Below are 24,177 nucleotides of genomic sequence, written 5' to 3' on the forward strand. Positions count from 1 at the left end.
TTGTGTTAAACTTTGTTTATCAATCCACACACAATCATATTGAGTTTGGGCCCCGAGCCTCTATGTAACTTTGTGAAAGATTTGAATTGTGTGTTAAAGCAATCTACAGAGGGTTTGGGTCAGTAAGTTAATTGTCTTGATTTCAGGAACAGTAATAATTTGTTATCAGAAACATTCTGTTTAATGGGTCTCTAAAGATCTAATTAGGATTTCAAAGCACAAACCATTATTGCAGAAATCAGAGAACTTTATAACTAATTTTTTCAGGCTTTAGTTTTATGTTTTATGTTTTTATTTTGTTTGTTTTTTTACAGTATATGAACCTAATTATGAAATATTTTTCTGGCAGTGTCCTTGCTTTGTTTACAACAATTTAAGCCATGAAGTCCAAGGAAACTGCTTGTAGACCTTTGTCATAAAAGTCAGGAAATGGGTATAAAAGCTTTGGGTATTTTCAGTAGCACTGTAAATTCAAAAATAGGAAAATGGAAGAAGCCAGAAATCACTCCACCTAGATCTGATCATTCAGCCAAGCTTAGTACCAGACACCAGGAGATAACAAAAAGCCCAGCAGTCACTCTAACAGAGCTTCAGAAGTCCTTTCTACAGATGGAAGAACCTGCCAGAAAGACCACAATGTCATGAGCACTTCATCATTTGGACCTTTTGGGTTCGAGCAGCTAGACAGAAGCGAGTCTGACAACTTACTTGAAGTTTGTCAAACTGCATTTAAAGCCCTCTGACAGCATTAGGAAAAAGCTCCTCTGACAAGTCAAAAAGCGAACTCTTTGAATAGCACCAAAATCTTTTTAGAAGCAAGACGACAGTCATCTTTTGGACAGTTTTTTTCAAAGCCCATCTCAATGAATATATGGAGCAAACTATGATATAACACGAGTACGGTGCTTTAGTGGCTGCAGAACAAATCTGTGACTTCTCTTTACAAAACAGACAGACAGCTGCTTACAGATGCTTTCCATCCAGTCCGTCAGAACCCAAACAAATGCCAGGAAGAAAGTGATAAACGTTCCAAGTGTAGATGCCCGAGGCCTGTAAAACTGTACCTCCGAAAAACCTGGTTTCAGGTTTTCGAGGTTTCATTTTCTCATTATAGGTCATTAAGTGTAAAGTGAGCATCACAGAGCAAAAGGGGAACATTGTGAAGTGAGTGTATGAGCTGTTTCCTTAATCATTCTCTCCCAGATATGGAGTTTCTTGAGGTCCTCACTGAGGGCCTGAACCGAGTCCTCCTAGTCCGTGGAGGTGGTCGCGAGGTCATCACTATCTACTCCTGAAAGAGCAAACCCCCTCCCCTCATTATCACCCCTCTCTCAGCCCTGCTCCTGTGTCACTCGTACCCAAACCCTCTCATCAATGCTGCACCATTATTATATCATTCTTACAGTTTATTTCTATGACATAGTCCTCTCACACTCAACCAAATAACCCAGCTCAGCTTCAGCACCTCTCCGCCAGCTCCAACCCCAGCAAACCAACAAGCAGTATTAAACACTAAGCTACTCTCACTCCAGGCAAAAAACCTGCTATAAATAGTATAGGCTCTAGACTGAATTAGATGCTATCAACATTTGTTCTTGGAGACGTTTTTTGCTTTGCAAGATTGAAGTCTGCTACAGAAACTCGCACTGAGTCGCAGTGACTCGGTCAGGAGGAGGTGGTGATGGGGTCTGCATGGGTTGTTAGCTGAGGTGTGAGCACACATGCATGTATGTGTCTCTTTGTTTTAATCTAGGTAGATTTTATTTATTTTTTTCCCCTGTTCGAACACAAATGTGGCATAGACACGGCTTCTCCACGGAGAGATCGAGAGCCAGCTGAAATGAGATCAATGTAGGATTGTCTATTCGGTTCCCTCGTGGTGATCGGACACTTCCCACAGCGTTCCAGCCTGCTGTCTACGATGTGAATAACCGTTTAAGGCAAAAGACACTTCTACCCACAGTCAGTGTCACCTGCTAGAGGACGTATGTATGAGTAATTCACAATGGCATTTGAAAAAAGTGAAATGGCATGTGGATCAGACTTGCAGTATTATCTTTAAATTGATGCTCCACTCGTTCTGTTGATTCCATCACCTACACTCCTTTCAGCTCATTTCTTAGTGGCTGTTCATCCCTGTGGCCACTGTTAGTGCCAAAAAATACAAGGCTAGCTTAGTTTGTCGAGATTGACCCACAATTAAACTGTGAATAGCAGAAGCCTGGTGTGACAGCAGAGTGGGGAGAGATGACAAAGCCCCCTCTGAGGAGATTATCAGCGCCAGCACCCCTCGACCTCTCGTGTGGATCACTGTAAATAATGTACAAGCTCTGACACGTTGTTCAGTATGAGTGTAGTATTTTTGTGACATACTAAAAAGATTCTAATGGAAAGGAAAAACAGAGACAGCTTAAAACAGCTGCTTTAAAAAAAAGGTTATTTATTTATTTATTGGATTTATTTATTGGATGGCATAGGCTCCTTTCACTATGATAAGCGTCATTGTAACCTCGACAAAGCACTGCACCTGCACTGTCCACCACTGTGCGACGAGTGAAATTTTGATGATTTCATCAAGTTCATTAAGAAAAAAAAATACTAAATGTTATTTTTTCATGTAGAGAGCAAATATGTATTTACGTTTATAGACTGAATTTACACATATTGATGAAATAGCTGTATATCATCTTGGCATTCATAGCTCTGCCACTGTTTTGCCAAACTTCAATACATTAAATGTGCCATATCGAAGTTTTTTCAGAGAAGTGGGAAACAAAATTCTGACAATTGAAGTTAGAGAGAACAAAGTGTCATTAAAAAAAAAAAAGGTAAAAGGAGGCGTCTACAGGAAACTAGCATGGTGATGACACTGTAGTTGGAACTTCACCCTATAGATAATTAAAGAATACATGTTCAGCCCTCCATAAAACGTCCAGCTGTTGTCGATATCTGCTCTTGCCGAGTTGAGTTTTTGAACATCTATTGGTTATTTGTTTATAGGGTCTAGCCTAAATAAATAGAGAGGACAATGGCTTCTGTAGCTACTCACTTTGTCCACAAGAATGAACTCTATGCAGTAGACTACTCTCCAGTGAGATTTTCTATCCTATTTGATTGGTTGTGAACAAATCATATTTACGTTTGAAGAAGAGTGCATTTTTGAAGGAATGTGCAATGGTTGAAATCTGGACTCGCGTGATCACGTTATTTATTTTTTTACACATATATTTTGTATATGTAGATTTCGTAAGTCTTATAAAATCCAAAATCATCTCACTCTGACCAAGGACAGCTGTCACTTTACTTTGATTGCTCCTGTTTCTTTTCTTAAAGAAACTGTTTTTGGTCATTTGCACTTCTAGTAGAAATATACAGTAAATATAAATAAACATATATATATATATATAAAAATATATATATACAGTATATACGATATAGGGAAGCAAAACAAATTAGTTTCTAGAACTATTTACAAACAGTATTAAATGTTTTTAGTGTTGCTTGAATGTCGGACCATATGTTGTGAATGCTGCTAGTATCTATAGATTTATTTGTACTGTAAATAGAGATGAGATAAATCAACATTAAAGATATAGTAAAAAGGGTATAGACATACATATCAGCGGTGGTAGCGGTGGTTATCTAACAAGACACGGCTGTACCTGTACACATTTGGCCCGTGATCTCTCGACAGGGTTAGCTTTCTGTTTTATTAGAAAACTATACTGAATATCTTGATGCAATATTATAACTGAGGGCAAAACCGTCACCCTTTATTGTCTTTTCTAAAACGTGCTCTCGAAATTACTATTTTTAATCCCTTGAGTAAAGCGAACCAGTTTTTGGGGAACACGTTTTCTGTTTAGCGCTTTTAAAGAAACCGAGTGGAATTGCCAAAACATTAAAACATGAATATTTGTTTTGAGACTTTTAAACACACCTACCTGTGACACCTGAAGACAAGTAGCCCACTCCTAGTTTCAAAGATTTCTCTGTGCCAAGTGATGAAGAATTTATTTATTATGCTTGTCACAAAAAAGGGGGGAGGGGGTTGTTTGACACTCACCTGTTTTTGAAGAACATGGTTATTTTGGGATTGTCTCTACAACATTGCCTGCATCAACTGAGCCTTTTAAATTTATTCAAAAGAAAAGATATCTGATGTTTATTGGAGAAGTTTATTGGAAATAAATTTAGTTATGGAATTATAAATGTTTTATAATTGCTGTTTGCATGGTACCATGTGGCAATATTTGTTTTAGTGATTTTATATCGTGATGACTTACATGTTTTAAGGTGCAGAGTCGGAGTGGTGGAGAAAGGTGTCAAACATTCTCAATGAGTTTCCGATTTTGAGAACTCAGGAGTGTTGCCGCACAGTCGGCAGCATGGTTTAACATTGAAAATAAGTTTGTTTTTTTTTGCAAAAAACTCAAACAAAAAACAAAAACAAAATAGGAAAAAGTATGAGTTCACTATATTGTTAATCGTTATATTTCAATCTCGCTCAAGTAGTCTTATGTAATGTGATAGAAGATTTTGAGTTTGCAAATAGACGAGCCTTGGGAATAGTCATTTCACATTTTTGTAAATATGAATATCACAAATCAAGGACACTGTAATCTGCTAGTGTTGTCTTTTGTTGTACACTGTTCTATCACTGTGGGCAAAGTCTTAGAGTTTTGTAAGATTATGTGCAATATTGTTCTCATATTGGTATTTTTTTCCCATTTTGTCATAATTTCAGTTTATATAAATAACTGGAGATGTCAGCAGTCTCTTAAATTTTTAGAGTGTTTGTCACCAGGTCTTTTGGACCAGAAAAACCTAAAGTGTTTAACCAAAATGTGGCAGAGGCAGCACAGCACTTTACACTGAGGGGCACTCTGTGATAGAGGGGTCGGATGGCAAAAGAGCCAGCCCGCTCTGCACAGACTCTGTCCCACAGTGATCCCTGGTGGCACAAGAGTGTATTTACAGCCAGCTCTGGTGGTCTGACAGCTCAGACTAAAAAGAATAAATAAATATCATGAAATCCCATCATCTTGCTGCGGTTCCCAGCTGCAACAGTTCAGATTATTAATTTTGTTACATCTTATCATTTGACCGTTTTCTTGGACATTTTTAGCATGCATCACTTTTTTCTTTCCTTTTTTTCCTTGCCAAACTTCTTTAAAAGAATAATAGTAACTGTTAAATTTCTAGTGCTTGTCACTCAATCTGTGAGGTGAGCCTTCCCAGAATTCCCCCTCAACCCCACTGCTCAGCCCTTCTGCCCCAGCTCCCTGGTCTCCCCCATCCCAACCACGAAAATCCACCCCAGCTCTGTATTTTAAATGTGACTGCAGTATAATTCTGAGAAATGATCAAAGAATATAAAACTCGCGCTTCCAAACCTGGTACAGGCTCTGCTTGGACAAGGTGCGATAGTCGATTTAAAAACCAGCACGTCCCTCTCCCCCCTGAACTGATCCGTGATTTAGATCAGATCTTTCACCTGCACAACTGTAGCATGAGGCAAACTTGCCAGTGATCATTACCCAGTCTCCATCCTAAAATGGATATTAAGGGCTCTGAAACACATCTGTTACTGGGTTGAGGAGGCTGTCGTGTTAAGACACCAACAGAGAAGTACAAAACTAATCCCAGATTATTGCAGACGGGGGGCACACAGTCTGTAGCTGAAATAAGATCCTACCCCCTCAATATTATCTTCACAGAAGCATCAGATGTGCCTGATATGGAAGGTAATGCAACAGCTGCACTTACATTTCACACAGTCGATCTCTCTGGGAGTCAGATGAGAAAAACTCAAGCGGCTATTCATGCAGTGCAAGCAGAGCCCCACTCCGGTTATGTTGTGTAACTCAGTGCATGCATGCAACTACCCCGAACAAGGTGTTTTGAAAATATATTGGGTGTTTGTGGTATAAAAGTATTTGGTTTATATCAGACACTTTTGTTTGTAGTAGTAGAATATTTTTCCTTAGCACTGGCCCATTGTATCCCAGGATGAATATTATTCTAGTATGAGATTCTATTTTTTATGGTAGATCTGTTGACATGGTCCTCTCATTGTGTCTAATAGCTGGAGATGAAGTGATTACCAAAGTATATTTCAGTTAACTACATAAATGAGTGTGAAAATGTGTGCTCCAGTGAATTAGATGAAGACATGTGCAAATTGTTTACCTTCTTATCAAAATTTGTAGCAAATGTCACTCCCCTGAGAATACTGTTTCAACAAGGTAAAACAAAGAACACTGGACGTGCCAAGGTATTATAGGAGACGCCTGCTAATTTTTATTTTTAAATGTTTGAAAAAGCAGTAAGTCTGCTGCCTGTCCAAAACTGGTGATGTACCTCTTTTCAGTCACCAGTTTTGGTTTTATTCAGTGTATTGTTAGAAGTATTTCCAACTACCAAAACGGATTTGCTATTTAGGCTTTCAAATGACCTTAAGAGGACAAGTTGTGCATTTTGGGAAGGGCACAGGTATTGGTTTATTGCATTTTGTGCAATAAACCAATTACGGCTTTATCAAAAGGTATATCCATCTACCAGCATCTCTGAAGCTCAAAACTAACACGCATCTAGTTTCCGTGATTGCTACTTCAAACAAGGCTTAAAAACATCATTTGTGAAAGGACTGTGTCTGGGCGTTAGTAAGTTGCTGGTCTTGACTAAGAAAGAGCAGAGTATGTAATCTGTCATTACAAACTTTGTTTTTCTGTACAGTTTAAATAAGGGGTATACACAAGTACTCAGCTTTAACAAATGCCCAGTTTCATTTGAACGATTCAGGTATTGGAGATTTGAGTTTTTCCTGCTACGGACTCTCTTAACAAAGACACAGCTGTATCTAATTCAACAATATTGAAACATTGTTTCATTCTGAACCGTTCTCTACTTCCTTGATACCGTACCTGGTCTTATGGTAAAGCCGTAGTGTGTTCCTTTCAGTTCTGTGGGAGTGTGTTTGTGTGTACATGTGCACTTGTACCTGCTGGGGGCGGGGGGTGGTCATGGGCGAGGGTGGGAGGGGGCTACGTGTAAATAAAATACAGTTAGTGTGGAGGTGTTTATTTTTTTGTGTCAGTGCAAGTTAAATATTCTAAAACAAAAAAAAATAAATAAAAAAAAGACCTGTATTATTCTCTATTGTGGTTCATGGTACATTTAAAAGAAAAAATAAAGAGGAAAAAGTAGTTTTATCTTACATTTCATATGCTTATCTCTATGGCTTCTGGCGATACCCGTTCCATTTTATAGATTTGTCAGCACAAAATGCAATAAACCAATACCATTTTATTAAAGGAATTGTGTCCGAGTTTTTAATTATGTCTTGTTTTGTTCATGAAAAAACAAAAAACAAAACAATGTGACAAATTAAAAGACTGTAAAACTATAAGACAATAGTTGGAAAAGAACTGAGAATTCCATCTGTAAGCAAAATGTACTTCATAACGAGACTGAATAATTATTTTCTGGCAAACAGCTGCAAAAAAAAAAAAAAAAAAAAAAAAAAAAGTCTTCACATTTTATGAACAATGGAGGAAAAGAGATTAAAAGGTTTTACAAAAACATCCCTACAGTCTACTGATACTAAGCAAGAAAACTCACTGCACAGGAAAGTTTATGGCATCGGAGGGGAAAAAAAATAAAATTAAAATAAATTCAGGGTTCTACAGCTTTTCAGTAGTGTCGGGGGTACATAGACACAGGTGGGGCCTGACCCATGTTGGGTGCTGGTCTTGGGGCTTGCTGCTGAGAGGCCCCACTACTCACCAGATGGTTGAGAGAGGGTCCACTCTGAATGAGTGTGTCCAGAGCTTTCTGGACACTCGGGTTGTCAAAATTGATGCCTGAAGCAGAGGTGGGGGGTCTCTGAATACTGGTGGCAACTGGCATTCGGCCTGGAGGGTTTGCGTACCCCTGAGATGCAGGTGCAGGAGGACCTGGCATTGGTGGGCGGGATGGGTTTTGGGAAGGAGACTGGCCAAGAGATCCATATGAGTGTGACTGTGAGGGTGCAGAGGGGAGGCCAGTAGTGCCTGTTAACTGCCCACTGCCACTGTTGAACAGACTGAGGATTTTAGCCTGCAGCTCCTGCTGGTGACTGGGATTAGCCGAGGTGCTTGAACCCGCTGACAGACTGAGATGACCCGACTGTGGGGGTGTGTGAGTAGATGGAGGGAGTGCTGCAGCTGAAGAGGGAACTTCATGATGTACTGCTGGAGGAGGCCCAACATGGACTGGAGCTGTATGGAGACATATCAGTTATTTGCTTCTCTATAGAAATCATTGTATTCAACAGAAACGTCAATAACCATTTCCAGTCCACCAGTTCCTCTCATTTTTATGTGCATGTAAATGAAAAAAATTAAACCAAGGAGGTGGCATTACCTGCAAGGGGATCTGCTGTGCTTCGTACCAGCCGAGCTCTTTTGTCCTTCAGGTATGCAATCAGACTGTCCAACTCGTCTGGAGTCACAAATCTACCCAACAAAACAAGATTATTCTTTCAATACAGAGAAACTAAATATCATGTAGATTACTACAACACACCATCACTAACTGATGAAATGTTGCATTCCCCAAAGCCATGTTATTTCATTGTAAAGTCTCCATGTTTCAGGATACTTGTATAAAAGCATAAAGATTTAAACCAGCTACCTATTTTCAGCCAATAGTGTGATGTTCGTAAGTAAGGAGACGGGGTGGCTCTCTCGGTCAGGCTCTCTGAGTAACACATCATCTGCCATCTTCGCAGCCTTTCTGGCTATCTCCTCACGTTCTTTTTCACGGTTTTCGATTTTGTAGGTGTCATAGTTGTGGGCAACCAGCATCATGGCGTCCTGCATGGGCATGTTTCGATGCTCTGTAAGAATAAATGCAAGAAATGAAACCAAACAAAATAAGATTCTGACACTTCTGAATTACCTGAAATGTTCCAAAAAACACGTTAATGTCATCCTGAATTACCTTGAGGTGTGCCAAACAGGATATTGACAGTGCAGGAGCGATGCACCTGATGTTGTTGGGTTATGATGATGGCAAAAGGAGTACGAGCTCGGCCTACATCCTCCAGTGCTTGAGTTAGAGACACTTCTGTGTTGAGGAAGATCAAATCCACCACCATTCCCAAGTCACGGACCTTCCGCCCAACCGTCTCAGCATACTCCCTACAGTTGGTTTTAAAGCACAAGTACAGAAACACACACACACACACACACACACACACACACACACACACACACACACGAGCAGTATGAAATGAAAACATTCCATGTACTTTGAATATTTAGAGATGTTTCTGGTCCAGTATCAGTTTTTCTTCCTATAAACAACAGACTGTGGACATACTTTTGGGCTTTGTTGACAACAATTACAGAGCAGTCGACAGGACGGTCAGCGTCATGACGCCGCTGGAGTTCTTCATAGTACTGCCGATACAGTTCATTACGCCGGCGTTCTTCTGGTCGTAGACGCTCCTCTACAGGTAATGAGAGGTGGGAGTGATTTCAAAATAATGTCCGTTTAAATTTGTATCCATTTGAATTTAATTATGCAGAAATCCTGGTACTTTATATTCTTAGTGCTTTCAATTGTAAACCCAATATTACCAAAAAAAAAAGTCAAGATATTAGAGGAAAATCATGAGAATTAAACCCAAACATGAGAAAAAAAAAAAAATCTATTAAAATTCAGAGTATTCAAACCAACCAGTCCTAAACTATACCCTGTACACTGAAGACAACATACCTTCTGGCTCACGACGTCCATTCCAGGGATCTCCATAAGGATCCCTGTAGGTCTCGTCCTTCCTCCTGAAATAATCTTCTGCACCACTGCCACTACGGTAGTATCTGTCATACTCGCTTCTGCTGTATGGGAAAAATTTCAGGTTCAAACAAAAAGCTTAACCATTAAAGACTCAGTGGATGGTTTGTCAGTCACCTGTAAGCAGAATCCCGTGGGTCACCTCTGATGTCCTTGTCTCTGCTCTCTGAGCTACGGTACCGGTAATCAGGGTCACGAGAGTGGCCACCTGGTCGAGGCTCCCGGGAGTCCCTCCCATCACGGCTGTCCCGAGGCTCACGTCCGTCACGCCCATAAACAGGTGAGCGAGACCGAGGTCGGGGCTCTTTGCTGTCCCCGTAGGTGCTGTAAGGGGCCCTGAGAAAAATGTTATCCATTAGTGCAGGTTAAGAGTTGAAGCTGCCTTTGAAATATTAGAAAACAGGAATGCCTGTCCTTAGCGGATGAGGACAGGTCAATGGGCTGGTAGTGTAAAACTTGTAACGGCGCAAATAAACAAAGTTTTCCCCCCCTTTGTTTTCCTTCTTCTTCAGACCACTTGTGTGAATTCAAACCGGTAGGTGATTCCGATAATTCTTAGCAGCAAGTTTTCAAAAATGTTCTGTGATCTACAAACACACAACTACCAACCGAACATTTAATGTTTGACCACAAATCCAGCTCTGAATAAAACAAACTTTTTGAAGGTGGTTTTATTTTGCACATACAGCGCAATAGGCTCACAGGCTGTTCATTCTTCCAGAAGTTGAACTTCCATACTATAAATGAGGTTGCAAGAATGCCAGAGACCAAGTAAAGACGTTTCAAGTAAAATCATATAATATTCTGAAATAGCATGACATACCAGTTTTGAGTCAGATTAAAGTATTTTCCTAACCGCTTGTGATTTGACAGTTTCTCTCGTTAAAAAAATAAATAAATTTATACATCAAATAAATAGTATGGTTAACCAAACATTTGCTTATTACCATGTAAAACGTAACTTTCATTAAAGGCTCAACTCCGAAGCGGTTCACAAACAAAATAAGACAAAACTACCAAAACACGAAGCGCGTTTAGCGATTATTTGTATCGCCACACAATGATACACTGCCTACTTTTCTATTCCCTAACATTTAAATTTTCCCTGGTCCACAAAAAATAAAATAAATAACGCAGTGTTACACTTACTCTATTTACACTGAAGTAATATAAAATTCCAGCAGCTAAGTGTTGTACAGAATTTATTTATAAAAAAAAAAAAAACCAAAAAAAAAAAAACCTGCATATTCTGTCCAAGGTACAGTGAAACACTTTACTTACAATATGACGAGATAGAAAGATGAGAAGAGTTTCCCTTAAGTGGATCAGATGAAATGCAAGACTTACAGCAAGTCAACATGGAGGAAGTCTAAAAGATAAACTTTCACACTGACCTTTAGTTACTTATCTTAACAATTCACAATAGGCAACTAAATCTAAATATGCAGAAACCCAGTGACCAGTGGAGCTGGACCATAACCTGCTGCCTCTGAAATAAGTTTCTCTGATGTGTAGGATGCTCTGTAGCATGTACTCAGTCATAAACTGTATGGTGATCACTGAGCTGGTTAAAGGAATACATAACAAAGCTTAAACTAAAAATACAAGACCATACTGGCAATTATGGGGTCTTTTTTGTATTATTATTATTATTTATTTTATTTTATTTTATTTTTTTAAATATAAATACAAAAGGTACTCTATGGAGTTTGGACCACTAACAACCTGCAGCTGTGGTTTTGAGGATAGGTCAACATGGTTTGTATTTTGTGCAGACATCAGCTGATGCAACGGTTTTATGTTATACACTGCTACTATTCAACTTTAGATCAGATACATACGCCTAATTAAAAATGTAAAATATTAATGATAAAAATATTGTTGTGAGGCATAGACCTTCCTACAGGATATGAAACATGAGAAAGTGACACACGATAGTCCTATCGTCACGCAAAGAACACCAGTGCTGAAAAAGAGCCACGACGTGAAGAATGTTTGAGACAAAGACACTTAAATTACATCCATATGTCTCTATTCTTTATTTCAACACATCAGTAAACTTTTAACTTTGGTTGAAATACTGAATCCGGCATAAACAAATCCGTCTAATGGTGCAGTAGCATCCATAAAGCGAACTTCTTCACTGGTGGAAATTACAGGTGAGGATATAGTTAAATACCTTTTTTTTTTTTTTTTTTAAAAAAAAAAAAAAAAACCAACAACTGTGGCGATGGTAGTTCTTCACACTCATTTCGCGTTACTTTACCTTCGTGGAGGGCTCTGCTGGGATTGAGGTTTAGCTTGCCGTCGCTCCACTGCCATATTTACATCTGAAAATAAATCAATCCAAACGTTGAACACAACAGTGACATGGAGATCTGCTAATGATGTTCACGCAAAAAATGGAAGTGGCTGCGTCACCGTCCAAATGAAACAGAGTGCCAGGATCCAAATTTTAAAATCCAAAAAGGACGGAAGTTCAAAATGCAGAAGATTCTGTCGCCCAATCTGTCAAATTGAGTTTGAGATGAACCCAAAATGATGGACGTCTTTTCTCCGGGTCAAAATTTGCAAGAAACTAGCAGAGCTTGAATGTATTAGATTTTCAAGTTCAAATTTGGGCTTCAGAAACTCCCCAAACCAAAAAGGTGACACATCTGAATCCGCGTTGAAATATCGTACACAACAGCATTGCCAGAATTTAAAAATGCATGTTTGCCTTTATTGTTGATTTGCAAGTTCAAAAAGGAAAAGAAGGAGGAGAGAGAGAAAGGGAAGAAAAAAAAAAAAAAAAAAAAAAAAAAAAGCACCGTGCGTTCGTGGTTGATCAGACTCTAAACGTAGGGGTAATTTAAAAGAAATAAAAAATAAATACATTTTATTCCTAAATTCAGACAAATAATTATGCCATTCAATTTTTTTTTTTTTTTTTATTATTATTAGCACATAACCTGACCTTATTCTTTCATTAGCTTGTTTTTTTTGGAACACAAATAATAACTCCTTCAGCCATACAATCACATCACTTGCAGTTAAGGCTTACCTATTTTATAACCTTTATATATTCGACCTTTTTGGGCCGCCTTTGCAGCTTCGGCTTCCTCAACGCGTTCAAATTGTACAAATCCGAACCCACGAAACATGGATACGCCTGGAAGAGGAATATTTTAAGTGCACAACCTTAGGACAATTCTGAAGAGCCATTTTTGATCAAAATACCCATTTAATCCCTTTTAAATATATAAATTAGAACATTCTTGTATTTCATGCGAACTTGTCTGTAATTTTAACTAGTCAAAAATATTTCACGACTTTTAGGGACAACCTCCCTAATGCATACTGTCGTCATGTCATTAAAACTTGCATTGTGTTTACTGACCGACTACCTTCCCGTATGGGCTGAACAGGTCTTCCAAATCCTTCTTTTCCATGTCGGAGGTCGGCAAATTCCCAACAAAAATCCTCCTCTCCAAATCTCTAGGATCATTACTGCTGCAAGAGCGCGAATAGCGCCCTGGTGATAGGCTGCGACTCCTTCGGCGAGACATGATTAGATCCCAAGTTCACCGGTTTGTATCTTCGTGCGTCTCAAATGCTTGAACAGGTTTGGTTTGTTCACTTAAGAGATCAAATTCCTTGGAAGGATAAAAGGTCAGACAGAGCATCAAAAAGAGTTCAATCTTCAAATCGAAATTAAACTGGAAATGTACCGATAAATCATAAACCACTCCAAAATATTTACATATATTTATAATTTTCTAATTTAATTAACCTGTTGTGCAACAGGTTAATACACAAAAGGAAAAAAAGTTGCACTGCAAGTGATATTTTTTTTCCTTTTTAATAAATGTTGATTTATGGTAGCTTGTGCTGAAATGAAAATATTCTCATCTCCCCATAAAATGGATTTTGGATAAAATTTTGTTTGAAATAATCGTTTATTGGATATATGCGCTTAATGAAGAAGAAAACTAGAACGTGTAAAAACAAATACATTAAATCTGTTTAAATGGCACAAGTTATGCCAGAATTTGACTGAGACGTGCATAATGAATTAAGGTTTCTTCTTGTAAAATGTGCAATGCCCCTTTTCATCTTCACTGCGTGCAGACTTTATTATTAGTGCAAAATAGATGAGTTTTCCACAAAGAAATGGCAGCAGAAGAAAATGAGACCACACTAGAAAAGCAGGACTAATCAGTGATGAAAATTCCACAAATAATGTAGGAGAAAATAAGCCGCAATTCCCACGGTGGTGTAAAGAGAAAAACTTAAAATGACTGACTATACCACTGATTGTTTCCCCTCTTTAAATTTATTTTATTTTTTTAATTTAATAAGTAATGTTCAATAACACACTTCTTTTGATCCAAAATGCAAAGTTCTCGACACCGTACCCCAGCGAAATCCAAAACGGTCCTTGGTGGTTGTATAGCGAGAGAGAGAGAAATGACAGACACCGGTGTCTGAAGTTCAGGATTCAGAGTGAGATATACTCTAGTTATAGTTGACGAGTGAAATATTTTAGAAGAAGGTTCATGGTGCAAATTTAAAGTCACACCATCCGAGAAAAATAAGCCCCATTGGGTCTCACAACAGTCCTTTGTGAAATAAATGCAGTCCTCTTCTCTTGAAATAACGCCGTCTTGAAGAAAATCAGATTAGCTGAAATGAAATCACGTTCCTGCGGTCACTCTGAAAATGCCAAAACCTAAAACGGCGCAATTTTCTTAAAAGTCCTTAGGAGAAATGTGCATTTTATGTGCCTTAGATAACGCAATATAAAATTATTTAAGGACAATAGACCCGCAAGAGGTTTTTCGGTCTCAAGATACATACAGCAGAAAGACCAGAGAGTTTCATTGCATTTATGCTTGAAGGAATTTACATAAACCTTTCAGGAAGCAGCTCCTTACATACCTTAACTTGAACCTGGATGGCCTGGATTCAGCATCCACTGAATTTAGGAACTAGTGTGTCTGAGAAAAGAAAAGAAAAAAAAAAAAAAGAAAAAAAAAAGATAAACACCACAATAAGCTTATGAAAGTAATCAACTGAAATGCTCTAAAATATAGTCTCAAACTGCCTTTCAGAAAATTATTGAATAAATTGATTCACAATAACAACTCTCCACACCAGCCTCAATTTCCCATGGCAGAAATTCAAGTTGCTGGAAACATTCCTCCTAGATTTTGGTTCACATTGACATGATAACATCACTGCGTTGCTGTAGATTTGTCAGCTGCAGATCCTCAATGCAAACCTCATCATTCACCACATTCCAAAGGTGCACTATTGGACTGAGATCTGGTAATTGTGGAGGCCAAGAGCACAGTGTCAACAACAACATTGTCATGTTCAAGAAACTAGTTTTGAGATGTTCTCAGGTAGGTCTGGGTGGCTAAACAATGTTCAGATGATATCAAAGAACGTGCCAAGAAAATATCCTGCCAAAAATGTCACACCAGCCTGAACCACTGATACATGTCAGGCCATTTTCATACTTTTATATGTTAGTTACAGCAAATTCAGAACACCAGACTAATCAAACCAGGCAATGTTTTACTAATCTATTTCTTGACCAATATTAGTGACCCTGTGTAAACTGTAGTCTCAGTTTCCCATTCTTAGCTGACAGGCATGGCACTTGGTGTGGTCTTCTGTTGCTGGAGCCCATCTGCACCAAGGTTTGAGATTTTATGTAGAGCAGGGCGATATGACCAAAAATATCTATCACGATATAAATTTTAAAATTTGCGATAACGATATAACTGACGATATAATTGACACTAGACAAAATACTTTACAACTCCACAACTTTAGTGCAAAAAAACCCATTAATGTATTTTCACTTAAACAAGCAGCTGTTTTTTTTATGTGCATTGAAGTTATATAAAAAATTTACAGTGCAAATTCCTTGCTGACATTTTAACCAAAAGGTATTTCCAGTGGAAATTGGCCGACATATCCTCAGCATAACCATGTATAATATCCACAACTTAAAAAGAGGTTACACACACACACACACACACACACACAATATGGTAATATTATGTTGAAGCACAGTACATATCATACATATCACTCCGCGAGGCTCCTGCCTAATATAGCCGTAATGCTCCCAATCCATCAAGCGGTGCGGGTTCGTAGCTTAGCAAAGTCGTACTAAAACATTTGACAGATTTTCGAGCGCCGTGTACATAAAATCGTTTCGAGGTCAGTAAACACAACCAGAATTCATGCATAAGGCACACGGGATTATAAGGGGCACTGTCGATTTTCAGAAAAAAAAAAATATCAAAGGATTGATTTTAAGTGTGCCGTATTTTCCAAACAACACGGTAATAACGACGGCCCGCTAGCATGCTCTACCAAAAATAGTGCTTTGTTGTGTATCTGACGGACGAAAGCCAAACCAGTTCCACACCACTGAAGTTGCAGCATTTTTACAAACCAATTCTGGTTCATCCGTTTCATTTAACGATCCGTGTTCGCTCTTCTCATTCTGCGTCGCCGCCATGTGCGTATGTAAACCTAGGCACTGCGCATGCGCGTTTTACCCATATTCTATCGCGATATTTCATTTTCCTATCGTTGCCCAAAATTACACCGGTATTACCGTGAACGGTATGATATAGCCCAGCCCTAATAAGATGCGCTTTTGCTTACGTTGGTTGTAAAAAATAGTTACTTCACTTAATATTGCCTTCAATTCAAACCGGTTTGGCCACTGTCCTATGATTACCAACAAGTCATTGTAAGTATTAAAAATAAGCTGCTTCTAGGAACAAACACATAATTTTTAAGAAACCTCAAAAAAGTCAGTTAGCTGTAAGTACTTCACGTGCCTTGATTTAACGGGAAAAAATAAGTAAACAAAATTTGAAGCATGTTTGTAAATGAGACATTATAATCTCAATTGGATCATCTGTATAAATGAAGGTTAAACAAAATAACTGAATGACCAGCAAAGCAAAGTAGCACATTCAAATGCCAGTCAAGTGTATCACCTCTCACCAAACGCCTTTTTAGCAATACAAATTCGACCGCGGCTCGTAATGTTACTTTCGATTGGGACTCTTCGCCAAAGCTTTCCGGTGTTGTGCCAAAAAGTGATTGTCTGCCAAAAACTGATTTCCGGTATTTGCCAAAAACTGATTGCTCGTATTTAAACTGCTATAAGTAACTTGTTGGGCTATAATATGTGAAACATATGTCAAATGCATCCCTCATGGATGACATAAAGTCATCTTGAGCCACAAACAACATTCGTGTAACAAGGTAGAAGCCGCAATCAGTTTTTGGCAGTGACTTTTATATAACCTTTATTTAAACAGTTAAAAAAAATCTCATTAACATTAAAAATGTCTTTTGTAAGAGTAAGTTGGCCAAGAGGACAGCAGAAATGGCAGCAAATATTACAATATTTCTGTAAAAATATTTTAAGTGGGGATAAAGGACCGGATTGGTTATAATGTAAGTACAATAGCAGAGAGTTGTAAAGATACTTGAAAAACAGATATTGTTTTAATTCTCTATATAACCCCTTTGTAAACCCTGTTCACCGAAGTCTATTTACGAACATACGTAAAGATATTACACATAAAAAATACACAGAAACATTGGAAATCAGTTTTTGGCAGACAATCACTTTTTGGCACAACACCGGTATCCGATTTACACGATACAACACTAGCTATGTAATCCAAAAATAGACTCGTTACACTGCTCATAAAACTAAGTCGGTTAACATTAAAAGCAATGCTCTCATACACCGCCATTCCGAGAGACGTTATTGGTTACGGAGTAGCTACATGGAGCTAGGTTAATGTCGGCGGTTAGCTTCTTAACGCTACCTTAACCAGGGACGTTAAAACCAAACAGATAGGTTCACAGTTACGCCTGCAAATGCTTTACGATCCACGGTTCGCTGCAAGCGATGCTATAGCAAGAACGACAGGGCGACAATGTACTTACCTTCAAAGTCTATTTCGTGTCAATTTTCAGCCACCCAGCGTCACGATCAACCACTATCCGCTCACAATGCTGCCCTTCTTCTTCACTTAATTTACGGCAACTGGCCCCTGATATCTTCTTCTACCCCTTGTGTGGATGTAACTACCATTTCATTTAGCCTATATATCGCCACCTATTGACTAAAAATAAAATACGTGCAGTATGCCCTTCGAATCAATAAAACGAATCAGACCTTTAGAGCCATTAAAAACAATTACCAGAAAAATATACGTTTTTTTAAACGGAGTATTTTTTTTAACCCTCTAACAAATGATATAAAGGGAATTAAATAATAATTTGCATATATGCGTTGTAATTTGTATTGTATTGTATTTTCTAAACCGGTCTCTCTTTTTTTGCAATGTTTTGCTTAATTAATAAAAATAATTAGTTCACGCTATTTTGACTCAGTATAGCTTAGCGGCTTCAGATGACTGGAAGGTAGCAAGGTTGCCAGGTTGAGATGTTGTCCTCTCGGTTTGTACGTAAAAATAACGAAAGCATTATAATCCCTGAATTTCGGCATTTTATAATATGTAATGTACTTCATGTTAATTTCCAAAATGTATGAGGATATGCTAAGATTATAATTATCGTCTAAATCTACACATTCGTGCTCACGGCAGCGTGAACGTTGTTGTTTTACCGGCTTGCGCAGACGGTTTCCTGGACTGGGCGGTCGTTGTGTTGGGAGGAGTCAGTCCCACATACCTGGCAACATCCACCGTCGCTTTGTTAACGCTTCATTGAGCCAAGATGGCAGATTTCGAAGAGCTCAGCGATGAAGAGAAGGTATTGCTATATTAATAATCCTCACAATAACAACGGTTTAGCTCTAACCTTTGTCGTGAACAATTGCAGACCTCGGAGGGATCTTTAAAGTCGCGTATGAATTTACCAATAGGGCTATGGTAGGTGTTTGTTGGGTGCTAGCTAAACCTAGGCAGGGCTGTATTTGACAGCTCGGAGCTGAAGCTGTTACGTTCTTATACATAGAGTAACTTAACTAAATTACTCGTTTTAAATAGAAGCCATATTCAGCGTACGGCTAACGTCGATTGCTGATTTTGCTCTTAACTTTGCAGTGGTTGACAACTGTTAAATCGAAGGAAGTCCAGCTACTTCCTGCATTTACACCAAGGATCATGACAGAGCATCGATAGCAAAACACCACCCACACCCTATTCACTTTCACGTTTAGCTTCCTCAACCGGTTTTGATATCGTAGGACGTTAAAGTTTGTGGGTATTTTATGCACTAAAGACCTGGTTTAGAAACGCATAAGGAGGGTAGGTCTTCTGCCTCCCTGCAGTGTTACTGAGCCTTGCAGTGACTGGTGTTGCTGTCTGTATCATGCTGCAACATGTTGTAAAATAGCGCATTGCATTCCTGAAGCTGGTATCTGGCCAGGAACTTAACTATTTAAGTATTGTTTCAGTGAATCTTTCAAAATAAGATTAATAGGTTGGTGTGATATCTACACTAAAATAATACATTTGAACTTGTCTGAAGAGTCTGCGTAAATAGTGTGTTCATTTGCGTTTGAATTACACGATGGAGAAGCTGAGTCTGAGCCTGAGAGTGTGCTGTATGCTCTGAATGCCACAATGCCTGCACCACTCTTAAACTGGGTTATTCATTGTAATGTCCCTCTGCCCTTTCAGCAGGACAGCCCAATTGTAGGTCAGTGCCAGCTGCAGCCTGAAGGCTTTAATAATCCTGTCTGCCTGACAGATAGCATCACTGGCAAAATCATACTACAATGTGATAGTGACGTCATAGGTTTAGTAAAGGGATACAGTGAAGGTGGCAAATTTGTGATTTTAAAAAAGGGAACTTGTAACCTCTATAGAGAACAACTTAACTTCAGATTTTACAATGAGCTGCCTGGTATAAATGTACAACTTGTGGTCCTCATTGAGTTTTACTTTATGAGAGCATAGTATCTGCCTCAGTCACTTCGTTCTAGGGCTTTGACACCACATGCTTGCACATACATACTGGGTGACTGCTAAGAAAAGCCCTTGGGTGACATGTACTGCCATCTAAGGAGTGGCAGAAATAGAGCTAACCAGCCTCTGGCCAAGAAAGTTTGCCCAGTACTCTCTGCTTCACTCTAGTGGTTATTTTGCAGGTTTTAATCTGTTCATATAAATCACCTACTATATCTGTATCTTTATAAAAATGGATACTGTAGCAAGACTAAATAACACCAAAGTTTCTTAGAGATCAAGTGCAGATTCCCATTGATGATGTGGTACTCATCAACACATCTTATTTATTTCCAGGTCCGTATCGCAGCTAATTTTGTGATGCATGCTCCTCCAGGAGAGTTCAATGAAGTTTTCAACGGTAAACCCCGGTTACACCTTGTGTACTAACTGCAATCCATGTGCAAAGAAAAATGTGTTTATGGTTATCTTCCACTACTTGTTGTTCTCAGATGTGCGACTCCTGCTCAACAATGATAATCTCCTCAGAGAGGGTGCAGCTCAGTAAGTTTCCTTCTTTAGCTTCTTTCTTTTCTTTTCCTTTTCTTTTTTCTTTTTTTAAAGGGAACCAATTATTACTCTACTCTCCTCCATTATTTGGAACATGGTCAATGTTCCAAATAATGAGATGACATGCTTATGCAGTCCAAAGCTTAATCAGGCTTCGGACTGTAGTAACTGCTGCATTTCAGACGTTGTTTGCTACACGTGGTTCTCCATGATGTCATTAAGATCTGCTATTCTTTACATTGTCAAAAAGGGCCAAGTATCAGATCACGTAGCACTACTCTAGAGTCTAAGAATAACAACAATGTTATAGATATGGATGCAGCTTATGGTTATATTGTCTTTTGTTATAGTGCCTTTGCCCAGTACAACATGGATCAGTTCACCCGTGCCAAAATTGATGGATATGAAGATCCGGCAAGTTTTGGCCTTTTCTTCTTTTTTTTTTCTTTTCTTTTTTTTCTAAGCATTCAAATAAGTTACTATTATTATTGAATCTACAATTTAATTTATCGTAGGATGCTTGAATGAATTCCCATGGTAACAGCAGGTTTCTCTGTCTGGTCCCCTGCAGGTTCTGATAACAGAGCATGGAGACCTGGGTAATGGCCGTTTCTTTGACCCCCACAACAAGATCTCCTTCAAGTTTGACCACCTGAGGAAGGAGGCCAGCGATCCTCAGCCCCATCAGGGCGAGGCAGCCCTCAGCTCATGGAGAGATGCTTGTGACTCTGCTATTAGAGCATATGTCAAGGAGCACTACCCCAGTGGAGTCTCCACCGTAAGATCGCTCCCTCTCTCATTGCACTATGGCTGTCATGTTGAGTTTAAGCATAATAAGTCACCCACTCCTGGTTATTTGTTTCAGGTTTATGGGAAAACAATTGATGGCCAGAAGACCATTATCGCTTGTATCGAGGGCCATCAATATGAGCCTAAAAACTTCTGGTAAGTTGAGAAAGGATAATGATCTCTTTCTAAATGTCCTTATCAGATTTTCCCAAAGAATTATGTTGATGTAGTGTATTCGTAATGATGCATTTAGGATCGTCTTTCAAGCATAGCCTTCTGTGTTTTCCTTGCCCAGGAACGGTCGCTGCCGATCTGAGTGGAAGTTCAGTGTCTCACAGCCTACAGCACAGGTTGCCGGAGTCTTGAAAATACAGGTATGTTAAGTTTTTATTTGCCGGAATTTAAGAATATTCTTGATATTAGTTTTGTCTCAATGTTGTATTTCCTCTCCTTACCACAGGTACATTATTATGAGGATGGAAATGTACAGCTGGTCAGCCATAAAGATGTACAGAAATCACTGACTGTGTCTGTAAGTGTTGCTCTATGTCTGTGGGCTAAAGTTTAAGAACATGTTGATTTTATTTGGATCTGTTTAACTCATGTACGTTTATTTTTGGCAGAACGAGAGCCAGACTGCAAAGGAGTTAGTAAAAATTATTGAAGATGCAGAAAATGAGTACCAGGTATGTGGGAATTGCCTAAATTTGAGAGAAAAATAATAATAAAGCCACAGAAGAGCTGTGGCAAGTTGTATAAAATGTACTTCCTACTGGCTAAGATCCTCAACAAGCTGTGCACATATGTACAAAGAACAATAGGTGATCTTTAAAAGGGGAAGACTGATTGCAACACACTTTTTTTTTTTTTTTATTTCCTAGTTGGTAAGTGAAGCTACTAATGGCATTATTTTTGTAAGCACTCTTGGCTGACAAATGACCATTGCAAGATTTTTATATATTTACACCATAGTGTTATAAAATAAGTGACAAAAGGTGTCCCGTTAAATAGTTGGAAATCAGAATCATTAATTAAATAATTACAGCTATTTTCAGGTGTTGAGTGAACATTGTAAAATAAAATAAAATAAAACGCATGTTTATTATTAACTGGAACTGACAGCTATTTCCAAGGACTGTATCAGGATATATACATAACGTCACTGTTTAGGCAACTGTTTCCCATCTTTTAAAAAAAAAAGCTTCAAAGGGCACCAGCAGCGCAAACAAACTGTAATTAGTGGAGGTGACGTCTAGCAGACAGCAACGGGCTGTAGCTGTCTCTGTCAGCACGCCTGTTAGCCAAAACATTCAAGCTCTGTAACTTTAAACGTTAACTGTGTTTAATTTATTGACTGAGATATAGAAAGAAGTTCACTTTTCTAACTATAAACATGCTTTTCAATTCAGGTTTATACATATGTATATCACAACAACAGTCACCTCAAGGTGATTTATACTGCAAGGCAAAACTCACCATCGGGTAATCCCCTAGGAGCAAAGCGCTTTGCAACAGTGGCAAGGAAAAACTCCTTTTTCACAGGAGGATACCTCTGGCAGAGCCAGGCAGGCAGCCATCTGCCGTGATTATAGGGAGACAGGGCAGAACACACATGCACACTTTTTAATGCTGCTAATTTTAACATTTCAGGTGGCCATCAGTGAGAACTATCAGACCATGTCAGACACCACATTCAAAGCCTTACGTCGCCAACTCCCAGTCACCCGGACCAAGATTGACTGGAACAAGATCCTGAGCTACAAGATTGGCAAGGAGATGCAGAATGCTTAGAGGAGAGGGTCTGCTGGGGTTACAACAAACTGATTGGGAAACTGGTAGCTGCGCAAACATGTGTGATGCAACCTAATGTACTGTATGTCCTTCCAGAGAATTACAGTTTTTGTTCAGCACTAAGAGGGAATGCCTTTATTTTAAAATGACATTGAGTGGTCTAACTGTTGCTCATTTGTAAACTTTTTTTAAACTAATAATGCCTTTAGTGACACTGTGAAAGTTTGGCTGGTGTCTGTCATTCAAATTCTCACAAATACGATGTACACAGAGTGGCTCTGGTCCCTCAGTGTTTCAAACAGACACATGGCCTCCATAAAGCTCCTTGATTTTCATGTAGCAACTTACACTTTCTATATAGCTAGAGTCCTCTAAGAGCTTCCTTACCTCTATAGTTTTCTTTTTCTTTTTTTAAACAGAGGGAAACTATTATATGCAGTTTGAAATGTTACCCAACTGGAGAATATAGCATTCCTTTGGTTGTAGCCAGCAGGAATACTAAAGTACATCTTTTCTTGTCCCATTCCTAGACACGGTCTTTTACCTGTCAAAGTTTAGTTCTTCTATTTCTCTCAGGTACTGAGAGATGACTTGAGTGATATTACTTTCCCCTGGCATGATAAAGTATTGGTGTCCTCTTGCCAGCTGTTTGCCTTTAGCTCCTGCTATATTTTTTTATACAAACTGTAAGTACATTTATTATTCATGAAATAAAAAAATTGCACAAAACATTTTAAGCACTTGTCATATATTTGTTTTGTTTTTTTTTTTTTGTTTTTTTAATCAGTGAAATTATTTGCTTTCAGAGTTCAGGGTGGGGCATCTGGATCCTATCACAGCTGTCACATGATGTGAGGCAGGGTATACAGGGCTAACACATGGAGACAAATGACCATTCACACTCACATCCACGCATATGGTTAAATAATTTAACCATATGTGTGGATTTAACTTAAATTAGAATTACCTGTTAACCTAACCCCATGCTTATCTTTGGATTATAGAAGAAGCAGCAGTACCTGGAGAGAACTAACACAGGCACAGAAAGACCCCAAACTGGTTTTAAACACAGCCTTCTTGCTGTGAGACAACAGTGTTAATCACCACACCACCGTGCCTCCTCTATCACATATCATTTTTGATATTTCTAATTTAAATCTTGGACTCGGTAAACATTCTCTTATACCTGTGTGTGCTGCAGGGATTTCTAAAATGCTGGCTACAGACCAGCTGGCTA

At 38.7% G+C, this 24,177-nt stretch overlaps 3 protein-coding genes across 12 annotated transcripts in view; 2 read left to right on the top strand and 1 right to left on the bottom strand.

Annotated features, from left to right (window-relative positions):
- slc12a5a (solute carrier family 12 member 5a) overlaps positions 1-7,316 on the top strand; it is a 204,328-nt gene extending 197,012 nt beyond the window's left edge. For all 4 annotated transcript variants that reach the window (XM_026166925.2, XM_026166927.2, XM_080301132.1 and 1 more), the window contains one exon: positions 1,204-7,316. In XM_026166925.2, the coding sequence (XP_026022710.1) occupies positions 1,204-1,295 (92 nt within the window). In that variant the 3' untranslated portion in view covers positions 1,296-7,316. The remainder of the gene's footprint in view (positions 1-1,203) is intronic.
- Positions 7,307-17,970, bottom strand: ncoa5 (nuclear receptor coactivator 5). 7 transcript variants are annotated; one of them, XM_080301133.1, is made up of 12 exons: positions 17,821-17,970; positions 14,764-14,822; positions 13,223-13,478; positions 12,887-12,994; positions 12,110-12,173; positions 9,961-10,179; positions 9,766-9,884; positions 9,367-9,496; positions 8,986-9,185; positions 8,677-8,881; positions 8,407-8,498; positions 7,307-8,261 (listed from the first exon to the last, which is right to left on the bottom strand). In XM_080301133.1, the coding sequence occupies exons 3-12, from the start codon at positions 13,389-13,391 to the stop codon at positions 7,696-7,698; spliced, it is 1,872 nt and encodes a 623-aa protein (XP_080157259.1). In that variant the 5' UTR covers positions 13,392-13,478; positions 14,764-14,822; positions 17,821-17,970; the 3' UTR covers positions 7,307-7,695. The 7 variants fall into 7 exon arrangements, with proteins under 7 accessions (XP_080157259.1, XP_026022720.1, XP_026022719.1 ...); XM_026166935.2 differs by having other exon boundaries at positions 8,986-9,188; positions 17,821-17,969; XM_026166934.2 differs by having other exon boundaries at positions 9,766-9,887; positions 17,821-17,969.
- A 564-nt stretch (positions 17,971-18,534) lies between these two features.
- Positions 18,535-23,669, top strand: LOC113022000 (F-actin-capping protein subunit alpha-1-like). The gene is made up of 10 exons (XM_026166943.2): positions 18,535-18,651; positions 20,148-20,211; positions 20,303-20,354; positions 20,711-20,774; positions 20,932-21,138; positions 21,226-21,305; positions 21,445-21,523; positions 21,610-21,681; positions 21,773-21,835; positions 22,800-23,669. The coding sequence occupies exons 1-10, from the start codon at positions 18,616-18,618 to the stop codon at positions 22,938-22,940; spliced, it is 858 nt and encodes a 285-aa protein (XP_026022728.1). The 5' UTR covers positions 18,535-18,615; the 3' UTR covers positions 22,941-23,669.
- The last annotated feature ends 508 nt before the right edge of the window (positions 23,670-24,177 follow it).

The sequence above is a fragment of the Astatotilapia calliptera genome, chromosome 5, assembly GCF_964374335.1.
Source record: "Astatotilapia calliptera chromosome 5, fAstCal68.1, whole genome shotgun sequence".
Lineage (NCBI taxonomy): Eukaryota > Metazoa > Chordata > Actinopteri > Cichliformes > Cichlidae > Astatotilapia > Astatotilapia calliptera.